General features: G+C 65.4%; 1 protein-coding gene and 1 long non-coding RNA gene across 2 annotated transcripts; both read right to left on the reverse strand.

The window, feature by feature from the left end:
• Window positions 1-5,290: 5,290 nt before the first annotated feature.
• LOC123641922 lies at window positions 5,291-7,230 on the reverse strand. Its single transcript, XR_006736371.1, has 2 exons — window positions 6,988-7,230; window positions 5,291-6,584 (listed from the first exon to the last, which is right to left on the reverse strand). It is a non-coding gene; the product is annotated as an uncharacterized LOC123641922 (long non-coding RNA).
• An 8,887-nt stretch (window positions 7,231-16,117) lies between these two features.
• On the reverse strand, window positions 16,118-18,536 carry LOC123642182 (collagen alpha-1(XVII) chain-like). The gene is made up of 4 exons (XM_045557083.1): window positions 18,201-18,536; window positions 17,750-17,976; window positions 17,431-17,629; window positions 16,118-17,034 (listed from the first exon to the last, which is right to left on the reverse strand). The coding sequence occupies exons 1-4, from the start codon at window positions 18,534-18,536 to the stop codon at window positions 16,447-16,449; spliced, it is 1,350 nt and encodes a 449-aa protein (XP_045413039.1). The 3' UTR covers window positions 16,118-16,446.
• Between the last annotated feature and the right edge of the window lie 2,364 nt (window positions 18,537-20,900).

The raw sequence follows: 20,900 nt of genomic DNA on the forward strand, positions 1-20,900 counted from the left end.
TGCCGCTGAGAGCTCAGCTTCCCCGTCTTCCCCAGAGACCCCCGGCCCGGCTCACGCGGGCACGGGTGCCTCCCCTTGGTCTCTCCTCCACGGGCCCCGGTGCAGTTTTCAGGGTGCCACACTCTCTGAGATGGTCTTTCCTGTACTTGTCTGCTTATCTGCGTCACTTGCCGCCTGGGACTGTGGCCTGGGTGTTCCCTGCGCCCCCCAGGGCCCAGAACACCCTGGCACGGTGTGAGCCCCAGTGCAGTGAATGAATGAATGAATGAAGGAATGAGTGAACCGATGACGGGATGCCCAGGTGTGTGTCTGTGCAGACCTGTGGGGGCAGCGGCGGGGGGGTTTGGGGAGGTGGCAGTTTGGGGGGACAGGGTGCACAGGGCGGATACTGGGCCGGGCTCAGGGGCCCCCCTCCCCCCGCACCGCCGTGGGGGGGCCGGTGCCAGGGCCGTTGCCTGCGTCCCTGCACACTGCCGGAGTCTCCCTCACCCCGCGGTGGCTCTGCGCCCAGCTGCTTCCGTCCCCTTTGCTACAGTTGGCCCTGGCAGGCGCCACGTGGGAACTTCCTCTGGGGGAGAGGCCACGCCTGGCGTAGAAGGGTCCAGCAGGGTCTGCCCCGCCCCAGCCAGGCCTCCGCCCCGGGACCGCAGGTCCCGTCCAGACCGCCAGCCGCCCGCTGGCTGCGGAGGCCGGGCCACGTCCCAAAAGCTGAGCCCCTGTCCAGGATGGCCAGAGTCCACTGGCCGCCCCGGCGTCTCTGACCAGGACCCTCGGGCCTGGGCTCGGGGAGCGGGCTGGGGGTGGCTCCCAAGCTGTGCCCACGGATGACCCCTCCCTGGGTACGTCCTGGGGTGCCACACGGCGTCTGACTTGAACAAAGACTCGCAGCCTCTGACCGCCTCTCCCATGTCTTACAGGCGTGAAGCTGCCACCCAGAAAGGGGCCGGCACGTCCCTCTGGGCCACGCAAGGCCGAGACTCTGGGGGAGGGAGGGCCCAGAGCCCCTCAGACAGGAACAGCTGGCAGCGAGGACGTCACTCCTGGCCACTCCTGGTTGGAGAGCACAGGGCTATGAGTGACACGGTGACAGGGCCACAGGCAAGTCTGCAGGCTGCAGCCCCGGGGCCGACCCCGAGCACCCAGCAGTGGAGGGCGAGACCAGTGGGACCAGTGGAGCCACATGTCCATCTCCTCCATTAAGGGTCAACGCATAGAGGCAGCCCAGACTCAGGCCCCGACTCCCCCCCCAGTGAGCGACTTGTCCTGCTGCCCACAGACCCCAGGACCTCCCGAGGCCACCCACAGGGCTGAGCCACCTCGGGGGGCTCCGGGGACCTGGTGGCCCCTCTTCCCGTGATGGTGCCCACGGTTCTGAAGCCGTCCTTGTTTCCCGTGGTCCTTGTTTCCCATGGCATGGCCAGCGTCCCCTCCCTGAAGTGGCCACGGGGGTCTCCTCAGCCCAGGATCTGTGTCCAGCAGGGACCTTGGTCTGTGCCTTCTGCCCCAGGCTGGGGCAGGGAAGGGACAGAGGGCCGTGCAGCGTCCCAGGCGGCGAGCCCTGAGCCGGCCTCTGGCCCCAGCCGTGCGGGCAGCACCTGAAGTCAGCCCCACTACAGCTGCATTGTCCTTGGCGCGTCACCTCTAGCCGACCGTCAGCCCTGGGAGAGGCGACCTTGACCTTAACCCCGTCACACAGCCCGGGATAGAGCCCAGAGAGGCCAAGTGGCCGGCACGTGCTGAGACTCGAGGCTCGCACCCTCTCCTCCCCCTCCCTGCAGCACCTGGAGCTTTGGGAAGGAGATACCCCCCTGCCCCACAGAGGGTGCCTGGAGGCCAAACGGCAGGAGTGCAAATAAAGGAGTGCCCCTGCCACCCACCGGGCCTGTCACCGCACTGGGCCAGCAACCCGGCCATCGTGAGCAGGCACGGCTGTGGGGGCCGAGCGGCTGCCCGGGGCTGGGGAGGGGCTGTCGCACGTGGCCGTGCTGCGGCAGCTGCTCTGCGTGTGTCCGAGCGGGCGTGTGGCTTGCGCAGCGGGCACGGGGCGGGCGGCCAGGGCTGCGACATGACCTTTGGTGACTTGGATCCCAGGTCCCAAGTGGAGACTGGATGACAGTAACGGCACGTCTCAGTGGCCCGCGAGGACCGAGGGGACGATATGCATGGCGGTGCCCAGCAGGGCTCCGCTCCGACAGCGCCGGGTCTGGGTGGGCACAGGTGGGCCCGAGAGGAAGGACCAGCCTGTGCCGGGCGTGTGCCTGTGTGTGTGCATGTGTGTGTGTAGCCACGGGGCCTGTGTGTGTGTGTGTGTGTGTGTGTGTGTGTGTGTTTGTCCATGTAAATGAACACATTGTGTGTGTGGACATGTGTGTGTGTTGAACATGTGTGTATGTGTTGAACACATCGTGTGTGTCTGTGTGTGTGGACACATGTGTTGAACACCTGTGTGTGCACTGAACACATCGTGTGTGTGTGTGTGGACATGTGTGTGCGTGTGTGGAACACACTGTGTGCGTGGATGCCCGGGGCTCTGGAGCAGGCGCCCCGCTGGTGGTGCATGGCGTGTGGGGAGAGGGGTGACGTTGGGGTCCCTGGACCGGCGGGCACCCCTGAGCACCCCTGGCCGCCCTGCTCCTCAGCCAGCCGAGGACCCCGCGGCCCATGCAGCCCCTGCGCACAGGTTTGCCGAGCACCGTGTGGGGTGTCGGGGTTGGGGGGACGCAGTGACGTGCAGGAAGTGAATGAGAAAGGCGGAAAATGAATCACTAACATGGCTGCGGAGAAGATTAAATTGTGGTCGACCAGTCGTGAGGTTGAATTTTACACAGGCTGGTCAAGGAAGGCTTCAGGGAGGAGGTAACTCTTGCCGAAAGACTCAAGGAAGGGTGGTCCGTCTGCCCCGCCCACCCGCCCGGCCCCCGTGCTCACCAGGGCAAGTGACCAGCCTCTGACTGCAGGAAGCCACCGCCAGAGCGGGGGTGGCTCCTTCTCAGGCTCAGGGTGGCCACGGGGGAGGACGTGAGCTCGTGAGCTTCTCACGCGGCTCCTCCCTCCACGCAGGTGTACACACAGGGCCACTGTCCTCTGAGGCCCGAGGCCTCCCTTTCTGCTCTTCCGCCCCCCCCCCCACAGCAAGCCGGCCAGCATGGGAACCCAGTAGGCGCCCAATAAATACCAGCGGGCTGTCTGAGTCATCCCTGCCTCCTCATCCTCACTCCCCACCCCACCCTCCCTGCCAGCCTGTGGGCACCCCCTCTGGTCCTGCCTCTGCTCAGGCCGGCTCTGGGCTCTGCCTGTGACAGGTGCGGGGGCTTCGAGGGCGAGGCCAGGCGGCAGCTCCAGCCGGGAGGACAGGGCCTGGCCGGGAACGGCCCGCCATGCCTGGAAGGACTTGGGGACAGCCCACTCACCCCAGGTCTTTTGCCCTCTGTTCTCCGAGCGGCCAGGGGTGCCCGTGATGGCCCAGGGAGGTGTTAGTGCTGCCCCGGCTGGAAGGGCTCTGGGGCCCAGCTGCCAGGGAAGGGCCGTGTGCCCAGTGGCGGCTGCTCCCGTGGGCAGGGACCCCCACAAGGGCTGGAGGAGGCCTAAGATCTTTAGACTCTCAGGACTGGTCCCCAACAGGCCACTTGAAGGGGAGGGGAGGCTCATGGCCAGTGATGGGGCACGGGGGGGGGCCTTGGGTGCCCGTGGAAGCCAACTCCCCCAGCCCACAGAGCAGGTGCCAACGGCTGGTACTTGTCAGTCCCTCCCTGGGCTGGGAAGATCAGTGCTGCGCCCAGAGCGACGTCGGAAGGGCCTTCGGTCGGGTGGGGGAGGGGGGGCCCTGACAGGGTCTGGGAGTTTCCCGAGAACAGGGTGTGTGAGACCAGCTCAGTCCTCTGCGGTGACATCAGGTGACCTCATTCAGCCCCAGGTGAGCACAGCAGGGGAGCGCTGGGCTGGGACCCAGAGTCCTGGGTGGGAGGGCTGAGCATGGACGTGTGACTCTGTGGGAGGGCCCCGTGCTCCCTGGGGTAGCTCCCCACCCCCCGATTCTGCCCCACTGGTGTCTCGTCTGAGCAAAGCTGTCCCAGCCTGCCAGAGCCCATTGCCTGAGGGATGGGGGGTGGGGGAGGTTCCTGGGCCCTGTGTACACCGTGTGTACACAACTGCACGCCTGCACATGCCTGCACGTGCGTGTGCACAGCGCTCAGTCTTGGTGCTCAGCACATCCTGGAAGAGGAGGCGGGGTGCACTCAGACCAAGAGTCGGGGGATAGGTGACAGCCCGTGGGCACATGCCCTCCTCTCTGTGAGATGGGGCGGATCTCCCATTTCACAGGCGAAGGAACTGCCTTAGGTCCCCCAGCTCTAGTTTGCACAGAACCTGTTTGTGGGGGTGTGGAGGGAGCAGGTGGCAGCTGGCAGGCTGGGACCCAGGGACCCTGTCCCCCTCAGCTTATGGGCCCCTCAGGGGGCCTCCTCACCCCCTTGCCAGCCCTGAGAGTGGCCACTGGGCTGTGTCAGGCAGCTGCCACATCTTGGGCACCTCCCCCAGACCCCCAGCTCTTTGGAGCCTGCAGGGGGCTCACAGACAACCCCTTGTCCAGCCTCCCCCCACCTCAGTGTCCCCAAGCCGACAGGACCCCAGACTAGCAGAGCAGCATCAGCCCCCCAGAGCCCTGCGGAGCCCCTCTAGCTGGCCACGGGCACAGCCCTGGGGCCTCCAGGAAGCCTCCCCAGGTGCTTGGGTGGCCAGTTGCTAGAATTTTAAAACATGGAAACGCACCCAGATGCAGCTGAGTGCATTCACCACCTGGCTTCAACAATTCCCAATTCAGAGGCAGTTTTGTTTTATCTCTACCCCAACTCCCTTCGCCTCTCTACTGATTATTTTGAAGCAATTCCCCACGTCACACTCGTCTGTCTGGAAATCCTTCGATACACACCTCTAGCAGGGCTGGCCTCTCCTGCCCTGCAGTTCGGTTTGGGCCGGGAAGGCAGGTCCATGCCGACTCTTCCCGTGCTCGGGCAACCCGTGAAAGGCCAGATAGGACGGGCAGTGTTATCATGAATGGATGGGCTTTTCAGATATTTCGTGTGTTTTCCTCCATACTTCTTTTTGAGGCTCAAATTATCCTATTGTTGAACAGCCTCTTCCCAAGCTGTGCAGTGGACAGCACGAGACATAATGGTGTCTTCAGTTAAAGCAGCTGAGGGGTTTATGCTAATATTTCCAAATCACACTTAAGGATTGGTTTGTACTTCTTTGATTTTATATTATCTCTTTTCTCTTACACTGAAAATCTTGGTTCCAAAGGAATATAACATAATTCTTTATTTGATATATATATACATATATAATTTCAAAATAAGAATGCCAATATTACTAACAATACAGTTCTTTGAGTTCCGTTTGTTCCTTGGGTATCAGCGATAACGTTGATCATGACGCTTCATCGTGCGGCTGTGGCATAGCGGAATCGAACCCACTGAAGGATACCGCGACGGTTTTGCTAACACAGAGCGTGCGCGATGAATAGCAATGTGTATATGCATGAAAATGCTTTCCTGGTTTTCCCACATATCTTTGGGCTGGTTCCTAGGAGTGGGGCTTCCCGGTCAGATGCTACCTGTGCTTTTGCTAATACTGCCAGCGTCTCCCTGCCGCGGAGCCGCGCACCTGCCGCCCTGTCCTCCCTCCTGGAGGGCGGCCTCAAAGGCTTGGAGCTCTGCCAATCAGATATGTGGGCAGCGGCATCAGGGTGTACTTTTGATTTGCATTTTCCTTGTTCTGGGCAAGGCTGGGCATTTTTTCATAAGCACAAAGGTCACGAACCCTATTTCCTGTGAACTGTTCGCAGCTTTTGCCCAGTTTTCCATAGGATGTGGCAGTTTCTTCTTCCCAGTTTTGTGAGTTCTTTATATGGTGGTGACATGGATCCTTTGCCTGTGATAGAATGCAAATACTTTCCCCAATTTGTCATTTGTTTCTTTTACTTTGCTAATGGTGGTTTTGGTTTTTATTTTTCTTATCTTTTGCTTTTGAAATCCAGGTCATAATTGGAGATGTTTCCCAACTCCCAGGTTACTGGGGGATTCATCCCTATTTTCCCACAGAATCTGCACAACTTCATTTCAACGTTTGCATTTAAGCCTCCGATCCGTTTGAAATCTCTTCTGTGCGGTGTGAGAAACGGACCCGGTGTGTCCTTTCTCCTCTCACGACGCACCCACAGAGCGGGAGGCCGGAGTGCAGACACTATCGGCGTGCGTGGTTCAGGCACTCCTCCGCGGAAAGTCCTTGCCAGGCGTCCCCAAAGAGGCAGCCGCCCCCTTCTGGCCCTCTGCCCCTTGGTGCCTTACCCCGAGGCTCCCCAGGAAGCTCCCTGGCCCCGTGCCTCCCGTGCCTCACGGTGCAGCACCGGTGGGACCCTCTTCATTTGCTGTTTCTGCGAATCACACTGTGCCCTCTCTGAGCGGGCACCACACTGGGTGGGGGGGTCAGGGTCAAGGGCCGGAGCTGGACTCTGTCCCATCTTGGAGAGCTGAGTTTCTGGTGGGGGGAGACACCCAGTAAGTCAGCCCAGGGCGCTGGGTGAAGACCTAGAGGTGTCACATGAGCTGTGAGTCCCTGGGCAGGGCAGCGGGCTCAGCAGAGCTGCCTCCAGGCCCTGCCTTGGGGTACAGTGGCCCCCCCCCCAGGGCGGTCTTTTCTCTGTGCTGCCCCGCCCCCACCACCCCAGAGCAGAAATGCGCTGAGACCCAAAGGCCAGCGCAGCGGGGCCAGAGGCGCAAATCTCCCACCCACCACTCACCTCCACACCTTCCCCACCTGGGGATCCCCGACCCACTGCGCAGCCCCACGTCTGGAGAGCACAGGACAAGACGCGCAGCCCCCCCAGTCCCTGGGGCGTGCCTACGCCTCTCCCTAGACCTGCCCAGCGACACAGGGTCCCCGCCAGAGCTCCCACTAAGCCGTGCCTGACCGTCGGTGGCCCCATCTCACCTCCGGGGCGGACGGTCCCAGTGGGCAGGGCCCCAGAGCCCACTCTCCGCCTGCGGCTCGCGCACCCCAGGCACCCCGGGGCGCTCAGAGTGTGCGCGGGGCCAGCACTCCCGGCCGTCCGGCCCCAAGAGGATCGGCGCGAGTGCCCCAGGGCGCCCCTCTTTCGCCCTTTCCTCCCACCCGCCCCCCGGGACGGCTCAGAGGGCGGGAAAGTGGGCGCCCGCGCCCTGCCGGGTCCCACCGCCCGAGCTGCGCGGTTCGCGGTTAAGACACCTGCCGGCCCCCGCCTTCCTCCCGCAGCCCGGGGAGTGGGGGCGAGCAGGTGGGCGGGGCGGGGCGGGGCGGGGCGGGGCGGGCCCAGCAGGTGGGCGCGGGCGGGCGGGGCGGGGCGTCCGGCGGGGCGGGGCCGGCGCCCCAGGGGACCGGCCCGCGGCCCCCGCCCCCTCCGGCCCCGCCCCTCCCGGGCGGAGCGGGCAGCGGCCCCCCGCGGCGGGGTGGCAGCAGCGGCCGCCCGCACTGTGCCCGGGCGCTCGCCCTCGCCGCAGCTCCGGCCCCGCGGGCGCGCGCCATGGCCGCGGCCTCCCCGCCCGGGGCCGAGAGGACGCGCTGGGGCTGGGGCCGCCTGCCGGGCGCCCGGAGAGGCAGCGCGGGCCCGGCCAAGAGGTGCCCGTTCTCGCTGGAGCTGGCGGAGGGCGGCCCGGCGGGCGGCGCGCTCTATGCCCCGATCGCGCCGCCCGGCGCCCCGGGGCCCGCGCCCCCCGCGGCCCCCGCCGCGCCCCCCGCGCCCCCGGCCGCCGAGCTCGGCCCGCGGCCGCGCGTGAGCCTGGACCCGCGCGTCTCCATCTACAGCACGCGCCGCCCGCTGCTGGCGCGCACCCACGTCCAGGGCCGCGTCTACAACTTCCTCGAGCGCCCCACCGGCTGGAAGTGCTTCGTCTACCACTTCGCGTGTGAGTATCGCCCGCCACCCCAGGGGCTTTCCGCCGGCTGGAGCCCTGTCCCAGCCACCTGCCGGCCCAGCTGCCAAGCGGGAGCAGGAGAGGGGAGGAAGGGGTTAATGGGGAAAAGCAGAAACAAGACCGGCGCCCGTTTCTTGAAGTTCAGGGACACTGCTGTGACTGTGGGTGGGACGCTCCTCACAGGCCCGCCTGGGCATGTGTGGGGGGGCCAGCAGGCGAGGGGTGCCCAGAGCCCAGAAGCTGGTTCCACTCCTCCTGGAGGGACAGTCCGGGTGTCAATCCCTCTGGGACAAGGGGGAGCAGAGCAGCAGCGTGGGGGAGCTGCCCTTGGGCACAGCACAGAGGATTCCCCAAGGTCGGTGGGGACACAGGGGATGCTCAGGAGCCCCCAAGAGGGGAGGGGCCTATGCTCCTGCTGGTGCCAGCCGGTCTGAGACCCTCAGGCCCAGGTGGACTCACGTCCAGGCAGGACGGTGCAGGCGGTGCCTTCCTGCAGGGCCAGCATGGTGTGGAGAGCGCTCACCGGCCCTGAGTTAACCGAACCAAGATGCGGAAAACCTGGGTTGATGCCGAGAATGGAGGGGCACGGGGAGGGGGCGGGGCCGCCTGCAGCCTCCATCAGAGGCAGCTGTGCACCACGAGAAAGCGGGCAGGTAGCACCTGGCCCTTGCTCTTGCCAGGTGGCTCCGATTCCCAGCACCGCGTGGCTGAGTGGGGCAGGGTGCTGGGCTTCTCAGGGACGGGCATAAGAAGTTCCCTCCGAGGAGAGTCTGGCTGCTCTGGCTTGCTGCCTGGTGGCCCTACTTCCTGGCTGCCCAGCCAGCAGCCTCTTGCCTGGGAGCCTTTGCTCCGTGTCCCGTGGGCTCATCTGAGGGCTGTGCAGGGTGGCCGGTGGCAGAGTGTGCTCATCCCTGCTTCCTCCCCTGGGTCTGCTGGAGACCTGGCCGAAGGGCATCGGGGGACCTGTCACTCCTGCTGGTGGCTGCCACCAGGGCCCCAGGGGAGCAGCAGGACCTGTCCGGCTTGGAGCATCGTCTCAGGTGAGGGAGTGGGGCTGTGGTCCCAGGGGCGCTGCCCACCTTGGTGAGAGAGGCAGGGCCTTCCAAGGCAGGGAGGGCCAGTCTGGGGACAACTGTCCCAAAGACACGGCTGGACCGTGGTCTCAGAGACTCTTCCCACCCCAGCTCCGCAGCCCGGGCCTCCTCAAGTGGCAGAGGGTGCGGAGCCGTGGCTGGTCTGTGGGAGGGGAGGGTTCTGCCCACGGCTGCAGCAGCTTGTCGGGGGCTTTGGGAGATGTTCGTGTGCAGTGACCCCAAGGGACCCCACCCGGGTTGGATGTCACTGTGGGAGTGTCCAGCAAACCCCAGGCTTGTGGGTGCTGTGGTGCAGACAGGAGCACTCCTAGCACTCGCCTGCTGGGCCCCAACTCCCTGGGGTGCCCGGAAGCAGGCAGACCCCGCAGCCAGATGTGTGAGGAGCCCCTGTCCAGAGGCCCCTCTGTCCGGAAGCCCCCCTTGCCTTTAGCCGCCTTTCGGTCGCGCCCTGGGAGTACGGGTCCGGGGCAAGCATCTTGGGACCTCCCGGGTCGCCGCGGTGCCTGCGGAGGAAGAGGGCTCGCCGCGCCCCAGAGGAAGTCTCTGCTTACGCTTGTGTTTTCTTCCTGATTCTGATTGTTTAGCTCTCGGAAGTTTGCTCAGCGCGGTCTGCCTTTGCCCAGCCTCCTGGAGCGGGCAGGGCAGGGGCAGCTTCTGGGGACAGGGAGCCAGGAAAGGGACGCTTCTGTGAGTGGCATGTGGCCTTGGGCCCCGTCCCTGTATGAGGTGTGCCTGGCCCTGGGACACCTGAGGTAGTGTGAGGCAGGGCATGTGGCTTGTCTGGGGCCTGGGGAGGCCCCCTCACCCCAAAGTCTCCAGGGGGTCACAGGGCGCTGAACACTCTCAATCTAGCCAGTCCCTTGGGGGAGACCCGGCCTCTCACTGGGATCACAGACTGGCCGGAGCCCGGGAGGACGCTGTGGTCCACCCTAGTGTCACTCCGAGTGTCTGAGGTGGTGGCGGAGGGAGAGCTCTGTCCTCGGTGAGGCAGACTGTAAAAGGAGAAGGGTCGTGGGCTTTGGGCTGGAGGAGGACGAGCTGGGGCCCGGAGTGTGCAGGGGTGTCAGGGTGGGAGCCGGGACACGCTCTCCCGCGTGCGAGTGGCCGGGAAGCAGGCCAGGATATCCTGCCTCTCCTTGGGGAACCCCCCGGCAGCTCTTCCTGTGTTCCTCGGCGCCCCCGGGCCTGCCGGGGTCAGGGAGCAGGACGCAGTGCCCCGGCCGTGGCCCTCGCCCGCGTGGGCTTCCTGTCTGTCCCCTGCCCTCCCCGGTCCTCTTCCGTGGCCCTTTGAGCCCCCATCGTGGGAACCCCTACTGTATCAGGGGGCACGGTGGTCCTGCAGCCCCGCTGGCCACTGGGGGTCCCAGCTACCTGCTGACGAGGCCGCGGTGTCCAGCAGCGCCTGCTCTGGCTGCCGAGGTGCCCGGACATCTGCCCCGGCTGAGAAGAGGGATCTGGGGAGGGGACCAGGGGGAGGGGAGGCTGCCCCGCCCCGGGCTCTCGAATCCCGCTCGGCTCAGCACCGCTGGTCCCAGCCCTCAGCCTCCGCTGTCCCCGGCCCTCAGCCTCTGCTGTCCCAGCTTCCCGAGACCTCTCCGGTGGCTTTTGGTAGCACCCTCGACACGTGTTAATCATTGATGGAGCCAGAAGCAGGTCCTGGTGCTTTATTGGGCTGAGCCGGTCTAGAAGCCAAGGCCAAGTGGAGGCCAGTTCTCAGGCCACGTCACCCGACTCCGAGGCTCCCCCGTACCCACCGGCTTCCAGGCTCCGGCCTCGGTCTGAAGAGGCTGCTGGGCAGCTGCCACAGTGGGCGGGGGAGGCTGGGAGGACAGGCTGGTCTCTTGCCCTCTGTCCCCTCTAGGCCCCTCACCCAGGGTTCCCAGTAAAACCGGGGGTTCCTTTTGGGGCTCCTCACACAGCCGCCTTCTCTGGGGCCTGGTCCCTTTGTCTCATCCCCTGGCTGCCTAGAGACCCCCCAGCCTCCACTGCAGACCCTGCCCCGTGTCTCTGCCGCATGTGTGGAGTGTCAGACCATGGCCCGGCACCAGCTGGGGGAGTGGCCGGGAGGGAGGGAGACAGTCGGGGGTGGCGAAAGAGCTCGGGGCTCTGGGAGGAAGGGCCTCCCAGCCTGCCCTGAGGACAGGTCGGGACGGTGCCGGGACCTGGCCAGGGTGGACGTGGGAGCAGGATGGAGCTTCGTATCTGAGTGCCACCTCGAGGCTGGGCCACCCCAGCCAGGTCCCTGAGTCCTCTGAATCTGCGTCTTGCCCCTGTGGCAGGCTGGTGGTGGTGCCGGCACCTTCCGTGCAGGGCTGCTCGGGGGAGGCTGGTGCGTGCACAGGTGCCGGCACAGAGTGGGCAGCCCAGGAGCCGTGTGCTCGAGGGTCTCACCCGCAGCTGCCAGGGGCAGGTGGAGGGACAGGAGGTTCCCCTTGCACCTGGCCGTCCGAGGCTCTGGCTCCTTGGCACACGGGCCGGCAGCCGTGGGTCTGCGGGAGGGGCTGCGGGGGCGTTGGTGCCAACGCGATGGCCTTCCTCTGCGTGGGAGGGCCCAGGCCCCCGCCGCTGAGGGACAGGGGGATGGTGCCCAGCAGAGGTGGTGGCAGTAGAGTCAGGACACATGTCTGCTCTGTTTGAGTTGAGTCGTGTCCCTCAAAGAGAGGGTGAGTCCTAACTCCCAGTCCCTCGATACGATCATATTTGGAGATGGGTCTTTACAGAGGTGATGGTAAAGTGAGGCCACGAGGGTGGGTTCGAATCCCATGTGACTGGTGTCCCCATAAGAAAAGGGGATTAGGACACAGACACAGAGGGACGACCATGTGAAGACACAGGAGACAGCCATCTGCCAGCCAAGGAGGAGCCGTCCCGATGACACCTCCATCTTGGACGTGCCGCCTCCAGGACCAGGAGACAGGAAATGTCTGTGACTCGAGCCGCTCAGTGTGTGGTGCCCCATCACAGCAGCCCAGGGCGCTGCCACCTCTGCGTGCCGGGAGGGTTTCCCTGAGTCAGCTTCCGGCTGGGCTGCCTGGCGGGGCCACCCTCTGCGAGGGCAGAGTGACCGGAGCCCGGGGAGCTGGTTGCCCACTGCTGTGGCTTCTGCCACTTGCTGCCTGGCTTGCGGCACACCCAGCAGGGGGGCAGGAGGGGAGAGCAGCTCCAAGTCCCAGCCACAGAGCTGGGGACAGGCGGTGCGGGGCTGAGCGGGTGGGAGCAGCTGAGGCGGGCAGGAGTGCGGTGCCTACCCACGTGCCGGAGTGAGGGGCACTGGGGCCCCACCTCCACCGGGGTGGCAATGCCCCATTCCTAAAGGTGTTGGTGCCGAATCCTCCTGCTGCTACAAAAGCTGGTTTCTGAGTTTGCTCTTCCTGTGCCAGCGTGACCCGGAGCTGCTCAGATGAGCTCTCGGGCGGTGCTGACCCAGCGGGCATGGGGAGTCTGGGAGCTCCGGCCTCAGGGGGTACCACCTGCCTGTGGGCAGGACTCTGGGTAGCAAGGTGCTGGTGTGCGGGCTCTGGTCCTGAGCCCCTTCTCAGCCTGGGCAGGGCCCCCCACAGCCCACCAGCCCCCTCGTCTGGGAATGGACCCAGACGAGCTCCACGGCGCTTTCCAGCCCTGACCTTGCAAATGGCATCTCTGTGCGACTTGCCCTGTCTACAGGTGAGGGTGACGGCAGGGACAGCCTCGCCGCTGGCTCCGGGGGTGGTGGCCTGCGAGGAGAATGTTCCAGGCCCAGGAGGAGCCAAGGGGGCACATGTCCAAGGAGAGACATGGGTGTGTGGCTGGCCCTGGGAGATGCCACAGAGAAGCTTCCAGAAGCCTGGCCACTGCTACTGGAGGGCAGAATGAGGTGGTGAACGCCACCACCTTAGGCCACTTTGACCCCAAAGATTTGGTTGCAGAGGGGAGGGTCGTGGGGTCCGGCTTCACTCTGGGAGGCGGCCAGTCTGGGGTTGGTGTCACTAACGGTCACCCCGGCACCCGGCTCTCCTCCTCGGGGCTGCGCACGTGTCTGGGGTCCCTGTGGGCGCATCTGTGAGACTGTCCAGGTCTTCACGACGCCTGTTGGGTGGTCGTCTCTCTCCAGTGGCCCTGCCGGGCACCGTGAGAAACCGCCGATCTCTCGGAGGGCAGGGCCGGTGTGGCTGTCGAGGGGACCGAGGAGGAGCCTGCTGGTGGCTCTGCTGTGGGCCAGGTGACCAGGGCACAGCCCGGGACCTGAGCCCACACAGCCATTTTTGTGGCTTCTGACCACACGATGGGGCTTGTGGGTGCTGGCCGGGCCGGGGTGCCTGGTAGGGGGCAGCCCGTCTCTGCCCCGGGGGCCTTGGGCGGGATGGGAGCGGCAGTGCGAGTTGCCTGGCGGAGCACCTGCCAAGGGCGCGGTTTGCTGAGCACGCTGGGAACCGCGGGACTCAGAGCAGGTGGCTGCCCGAGGCCACACAGCTGTGCCCGAGGCCGCCGGACTCTGGAGCCCCGACCTGCTTGTCCACGTGCCTGCCCGGCAGCCAGGCTGGGATGCGACAGGCCCTTGAGGCCTTGTTCACGCTCCACAGGGGGGACCATTGGGTGGGGGCTGTCACTCGTTCGGTGGCTTGGCCACGTGAGGAGTGGGTGCTGTCCTGGAAGGAGAGAAGAGGAAGCCACTTCCTGAGAGTGGAATGTGGAGCCCAGGTGGGCCCAGCCTGACTCGGCTCCCTCAGTGTCCTAGGGCCGCCTGCCCTGGGGTAGGGTGACCAGCCGGCCAGGGCCTTTCATCTGCCTGCTTCCTCTGGCTGGGGCTTGGCTCTGAGGCCACCTCCTCCAGGAAGCCTCCCCATGCTGCCCCAGGCAGAGTGCTGCCTTCCTCACCATCCCCCTTCGGGCTCTGTATGGGGCGTTGGTGTGACCCTGGGCGTCTGAGGGTCCACGTGGGCAGGTCTCACTCCTCTGGATGGGGTCACCTGGCGTCTGGTCTCTGAAACCCAGGCCCCTCCTTGCCTCTCCCTGCTCCTGCCCACCCGCAACCCTGTAGTGTCATGGCTGCCACCCAGCAACTCCCAGCCCAGACTGGCCAGGCCGCTGACATCTGCCTGTCGGTACTCTGATCTGGTGACATTCCTGAGCTTGGGAAGGTGGTGGGCAGAAGCCACAGGGACCCCGTGGCTGGCGGGAGAGTCCTGCTCCCATTTTTGCTCATTGGCTTACAGATGGGGGCATTTGAGTTGCCATCATGCAGATGGGGAAACTGAGGCTCAGCCACTCTGCTCATGCCACACGTGGGGAGCTTTTCCACTTCTGCCTGGAAGCCTCAGGATGCTGTGGTCTCGGGCACGGTGTCACCTGTTTCTGGCATCAGGCCCGGCGTGCACCCGTGGGCACCCCGTGCTCACCCGGCCTTTGCCTCCAATCTGCAGACGGTGCCTCTGCCGCCTCCAGGAAGCACCCCAAGGGCCCCCCCTTCTTACCCTCAAACGTTGCCTTGCGCCTGTGTCTCGGCAGTGGGTGCGCTGCTGGCTGCCCCCACCCACGGGGCGCAGGGCCACTGGGGGGCAGGGGCTCTGGGACCCCCTGTGTGTACCAAGGACGGGCACCTCCTCCGCCCCCTCCCAAACCACACTCTTGGGCAAACCGGAAGGACACTCTGGACAGCTGTCACGGCCTCTTCCCACCGGACTTGCTCTGTGCGCAGAGCTGGAGAGATTCAGAAGATGGGAACCGAAGGCAGACGGCTGGACAGAGACCCCCGCCTGCCCTCCCTCTGCCTGCTGGGAAGCTCCCCTGTGTGGTGACAGCCCAGCTGCACTGGGACCCCAGCCCCCAGGGCCAGGCCGCCTCCTTGGCCTCTGGCTGAGCAGGAGTGACCACAGGACGCTGACCGAGGCAGGAAGGCCCCTCTGCCCCGGCGGTTCCCTCCCTGGGTGCCCCCGCCCCGCAGAGGGGAGCAGCTAGAGTGGGGGGCACCCAGAGTCACCTTCGGCTACGTCCCAGCAGCCCCAGGAACCCCACGCTTCAAATGTTTGATCTTGGCGGGTCCTGGGTTTGGCATTTTCCCCCATGACGTCTCCAGCTATTGTCTTGTGAAAAGTCGCGTCCGTGCTGTTGGCTGGGATGGAGCAAAATATTATGAAACATAAAGCTTTGGTAATTAAGACCACCGGGTACTGCCACACGGAGGGGCACATCACCAAGGGCATGGAGTTTGTGAGCCACGCACAGACTGGATGGAGGCTCAGTGGAAGAGAGTCTCACGCCAGTGGGAAGACAGGCTTGCTGATGACCGAGGCCGGGTGGCCAGGTGGCCGCGTGGATGCCACCAGACGGAACCCACGTGTCGCCTCATGCCAGAATGAACCCACGTGGGCCAGCAAACCACCCGGGCTCCAGGCGTCCTGCACCCTGGGGTGGGGGACGCGTCGGAGGCGGGTGCGTTGCACAGAGGGACGTGTGTGACTGTGGAAGAAAGAAGTGACTTGCGAGCGGTGCCACCACCGTGTGGACGATAAGCAGACACCAGCCTGGGGGGGGGAGGGTGTGACTTGTCGCGAGAGGTTGACATCGCCGACGTGGAGTTTCTGAAAACAGAAGAAAGCGGGAGGCCCGAACACCTGCTCACAGAGCAAGTGGCCACGGGTGGCTTTGAACACGCAGGAAGCTGCCGCCTTTGCTCCTGGTGAGAAACATGCAGATGAAAACGTCACCAGGGTCCCCTCCAGACTGGCAGAAACCCCAAGGCGTTTGGCGGCGGGCACGCGATGTGTTAGACCACTGAGGGGGATTCGGTAGCATCTGGCAAAGCCGTGTATGCGTTGACCTCTGACCCGACAACCCCACTGTCTGGAATCTTTCCTGAAGGCCCTGGCAGAAGCAGGAAGAGGCGTGACACGGTCTCTCTGTAATTGTGAGACTGGGGAACTCGCCTGCCCCCGTGCCTCACCGTCCCCTGCACCGGCGCGGTTGTGGACTCGGCGTGGACTCGGTGGATGCTGCCACCGCACAGACGTCCCGACAGCCGGGGCCCGGGACGGAGCCCGGGGAGCACCTCGGCCCACAGCGGTTCCTCGCTGGGCGAATGACTGACGGAGCCTCTGGATGGAAATACGAGTTTATTGGAAATGCCGGGGCCCGGGGACGCGCTAAATGACGCCGCAGAGGCCGTCTGCAAAGTCCGGCTGTGCTGCTTTCCAGGACAGACGGCGGGCTTCTCCCGTAAGTGAAACGCCAGGAGATAAACAAAGGACAAGGTCTAAGAATCACAGTCCCACCGACGGGCGCTCAGCCTTTCTTAGGTCCTGATCAGACCAACTGCAAACCCTGCAGTTACGGTTCAGTGACATCCTCTGGGCATCGTCATCCTGCCTCGCCCGCCAGGGCCTGTGCCGTCGTCTCCTGGTTCCCGATCGCGTCTGCCCGGCCGGGAGGGTTCAGGGCTGTTGGGAATTTTGTGACTGGCCCCTCCCTTCCCAGGGACGGGGATTTAGGGGTCTCTGGAGCAAACAGACCGGGGTTTGCACCAGCTCCTGGCTGGCCCCGTGACCTCGGCCACAGAACAGGGAGAGCCAGGCTTCCCTAGTGGGCAGGGGTGGGGACGCCACGGCCGCTGGGGTCTGGGGTGTGGTGCTCACCGGCTGTGTGGCCTGCCTGGAGCTGGGCCTGGGACACAGCGCACTCTGACCTTGCCCCGACCTCAGGCCGAGACTGGGCGTCAGCAACTGGGGTCTGAGTAGGAGCCTGATGGGGGCCGGTTCCCCGGGGAAAAGGGCACACCCCACACCTCCTGGGGAGGCCCGGGAGGATGCTGGGTGGAATCGGGGCAGGGCAGGTGAGGAGAAGGGGCTGTCGGGTGAGCGCTGGAGGGCTCTGAGGCCCATGTGGGATGTGGCCACACTGTCTGGGGAAGGCCCCGGCCTCGAGCTGTGGCCGTTGCCCGTCCGGCTCAGCCCGGCCCCCGCGATGCCTCGACCTGCAGCCTGCGGAGGCAGCTGAGGACAGGAAGTGGCCCAGACAAACCCCTAGGGGAACAGAAGTCATCTCAGACTCCCGTGGCTGCTTGTTGCATACTACAGGGCCGGGCCTCTCCTGCTCCAGCCCCACGGAGAGAAGCTCGGCAGGAGAGATGGGGAGAAGGGCTCGCCGGCTTCTAAACCACCCTCCGCTCCCTCTGTCCCTCGATCCCACCTAGTGGGGCTGGCCTGGCCCCGTGGACCTAGGGACTCTGTGTGACCCTGTGGCAAGGAGGCTGTCCCGCCGGGCCCCTGTCTGGGGGGGATGCAGCTTGCAGGCCGCAGAGGGCGTCTACAAACGCGATCGCTGCCCTGCAGCAAGTGCCGGGCTCTGAGGACGGTGCCCGGGGCGCCGTGAGTCCTGCCCACGCGTGGAGACACCAGCCAGCCAGGCGCACACTGTACCTGTCGACCCGGAGGAGGGTGGGCCAGCCGGGCGCACACTGTACCTGTCGACCCGGAGGAGGGTGGGCCAGTCCCAAAGCCCGAGCTGCCCCTGCGGCCGCCCCAAGTGGAGTCCTGCTCCCAACTTAGCCGGCAGGTGGGGACCTGGGCCCTCCTGCTGCTGCCCACGGACTCTGACGTGCCTCGGAGGAGGGTCTTCCTGCAGGGCAGGTAACTCGGTGACGAGTCAGCTTCCGTCCAGTCCACGGTGGGAGGCGGCCCTGGGGTGGACCGCTGTCCGCGTGGCTGTGTCTTCCCCTGAGACCACTCCGGAGGTCACCTAGGCCCCTCCTGCCACCCGGGAGCTCCTGCTTCGTGACCAGTGGGTGTGGAAGGGGCTGGTTCTTGCTCGTGGCTCCAGCGGTAGCTGGTTCGGGGCTGGCAGAATCGAGGTGAGGGGTCACTTCTTAAACCCACTGGGCCGGGACCCGGGGCTGGGTCAGAGGACGGGTTTAGCAAGACCTGGTGAGTGAGCGTGTTTGTTTCTTCCTCCTCACGTGTGGGAACCTGTAGGCCAGAAGAGATACGTGGTTTATTTAAAGCCACGCTGCAGGCTTTGCAGTCTTCAGACAAACCGAATTTAGTACCTGGTGTGAACAACACGTTTTTCTTGTGAGTGCGTGAGCCCATCCCAGCATGTGTTGAAGCTCAGAGTTCCCCGAAAACCTGGATGGGCTGCAGGTCACCGGCCCTGCAGGAAGACCCTCCCCCGAGACAGGTCAGGGTCCCGCCTGCCGGCTGAGCTGGGAGCAGGACTCCACCCGGCCAGGGCATGTGGGCAGCGCGGGCTTTGCTGCTGGCCCGCCCTCCTCCGGTTGACAGGTACAGTGCCCACCTCCTGGGGGCTTTTCGAGGGGCTCTGTGGCTGGTGTGGGGCAGCGGTACCCCGAGGGAGGAGGGGGCGCACGGGCCCCCGGCAACCCGAGGGCAGGTGGTGCTTGTCTGTGCAGCGACCTCCTTCCCACACCACCCGCCTCCTCCCTGGGGCCGTGCGCTGCTCCTGCCCTGCCCGGGGATGTCAGCCCAGCTGTGTCTACACCCTGAACCAAAGGTTTGCATGTGGCCATTTGCCAAATGTCCTGTGCCCATTGCCAGGGACTCGATGGCAGTGGGCTGGATGGGAGAGCCCCCGTTTCGGGTGGCCTGTGGCCGGGGCTGTGCCTGGGTGCTGCAGACCTTCAGTGTGGGGGGAGGCGTCTGCTCCAGAGACTGCTCCGAGGCCACAGAGGAGCGCTGGCTCCAGGAACGGCGCTGTGTGCGGGACACTTCTTGTCGTTCTCGCCCGCTGATGGCACAGCCTGGGGGTCCCGGGGTGCTAATGCCGCAGGCCCTGGGCGTCCGGGGTGTTCAGGAGTCGGGTGGGCCTCAGCCTCCTCGCTCCAGGGGTGGCGTCTGAGCCTGCGGCCGGGGGAGCGGGTGGGGGGGCTGAGATGGGCTTGGCGCTGTCCTGGAGTCAGCACCGCTGTGCCTCCCAGCCCCGCCCTCCTGCAGTGGCCGTGGCGGTCACCTCCTCCAAGGCTGCCGTCACATGTTGTTGGCACTGGAGCCTCGTCTCGGCTTGGTGACGAGTCTGGTGCGGTCATGTGTGTGCGGCTCGGCCCGTGTGTGTGTGGCCCGGCGGGGCTGCCGCCTTGCTGTCCGGTGTCTCTCCGCCTTCGGCCTCGGAAGGGAAGGGTTTCTCAGCCAACACGCAGACACGTCTCCATGCCGGTCAGTTTTGTTCCTAAAATAGCCTCGAAGCTCCGTCCTGGAGTGGACCTCGCGAGGAGATAAGCCCGCACTGGCAGGGCGGGCTGGCCTGGAGCGGGGCCGGGGCACACTCCTGCCAGCCTCCGTCCCCGCCAGCCTCCGTCCCCGCCAGCCTCCGCCCCTGCCAGCCTCCGGGCACAGGGCCGGGAGAGGCCAAGCGGAGGCCTTGTCTCAGTGCACGAGCATGTCAGGAGGGTGGGATGGCCGTGGCGCCAGGCCTAGGTTTGCGTGGCCCCGGTTGCAGCTGTTCTTGTTCATGTGGCCCCGGCTCCCACCCCCACCCCCATCCCCACCCCCACCCCCGAGTCCAGGCATCTGGGTCTCAGGAATTTGAGGCCTGTGGCCGCCGTGGAACATGGCAAGGATCTTCAGCCACCTGTGCCACTGCAGGGCTGGCATGGAGTCGGTGTCCTGAAGGGTGGACGGGTGGGTGGGGGACAGAGAGAGAAGCGGGTGGATGGCTGGTTCCAGCGCCCTCCGTCCCGAGAGGGAGGTTCTGGAGAGGGTCTGGTGGGTGTGGCCTTGGCCAGCCTGGCCCCAGCGTGGCCGTCCTGGTGGCCGGTCCACTGTGCATCCTGGGCCGACGGAGCTAAGGTCTGAGACTTGGGAGGGGACCCAGCCCCGTCGTGTCTTTCTCGGGGTCATAAGTGACTCAGAGCTCCTCCCTGGGCTAAGGGGTGTCTTTGCAGACACGTCCCGTGGAGAGCCGTGGGAGCCTTCTGGTGGTGTGTTCTGGATACACGGGTGTCGGGTCCCGGACACATGGGCGTTGGGTCCTGGACTCGTGGGTGTCGGGTGGGTCTCCGTGGCTGTCCTGGGCCCACCAGGCCACTGCAGGGTGGACGTGCACAATGGGGGCAGGGTAGCCATCGGGCCCATGTCCAGGGTCACCATCTCACCTGCTGCCACCTCCGACAGGTCTCTTCCTGAGCCTTACACCTGCCTGGGGCTCTGGCGGAGGCCTCTGGTTTCTGGAATGTGCCGTCTTCTCTTTGCGCTGAGGGACCACGTGCACCGTCCCACTGCCTGGCGGGGTCGGGGCGGCAGCTGTCAGACCCCTCACATCCTGTAAGACCCTGCCAGCTACCGAGTGTCAGGCAAGCTCTCCCGCCTGCGTCACCCTGTGGACACTCCGCTGGCCTCTGCCCTGGCGCTGCCCCCGCGGTGGGGGGTTTGGGGGAGCCGCCGGTGGCTCTGCTCAGTGGCAGGCCTACGGGCGAGGACTGGGGAGGCCGGGGCTGGCAAGAACAGCAGCTGAGGGCTCTGGGGGTTGGTGGGCCTGGCAGCTGTGAGGGGCAGGAAGGAGCCCTCCCTGGCGGGCACCGAGGCTGGACCTCTGCACCGGCCTGGCCTAGTTCTGGTGGCTTCTGAGCAGCTGCAGCGTGGCGTGAGCCTCCCGAGCTGGTGGGTGGAGCCGGCAGCCACTGGAGGGCCTGGGGCTGTGGGGCTGGGAAGGGGGCCTGGGACCCTCTTGGGGGTGTCCCTGCTGTGGGGACATGGTGACTGGGAGGTGGAGGTGGGTGGGTTCTGGGAAGAGCGGGGAATCGGGACACGGTGCCCCGTTCCTGGCTTTGTGCTGCACTGCCGTGTGACCTTGGGTGACCAGGTGACTTTCCTATGTCCCTGGTGAGCCTAATTTCTACCTACCTGGGGGCAGGGACAGAAGACAGGAACACAAAAGG

The sequence above is a fragment of the Lemur catta genome, chromosome 7 (genome assembly GCF_020740605.2).
Source record: "Lemur catta isolate mLemCat1 chromosome 7, mLemCat1.pri, whole genome shotgun sequence".
NCBI classification, from domain to species: Eukaryota; Metazoa; Chordata; class Mammalia; order Primates; family Lemuridae; genus Lemur; species Lemur catta.

What these genes read in the sequence shown, in the direction of transcription:
- LOC123642182 (XM_045557083.1), bottom strand. Translation starts at nt 18,536, where the DNA reads ATGGCCACATGCAAACCTTTGGTTCAGGGTGTAGACACAGCTGGGCTG. An exon ending in GCTCCCAGCTCAGCCGGCAG is followed by an intron (nt 17,977 to 18,200) that starts GCGGGACCCTGA and finishes TCTGGCCTACAG; the next exon opens with GTTCCCACACGTGAGGAGGA. An exon ending in ACCCTCCTCCGGGTCGACAG is followed by an intron (nt 17,035 to 17,430) that starts GTACAGTGTGCG and finishes CTGTTCCCCTAG; the next exon opens with GGGTTTGTCTGGGCCACTTC.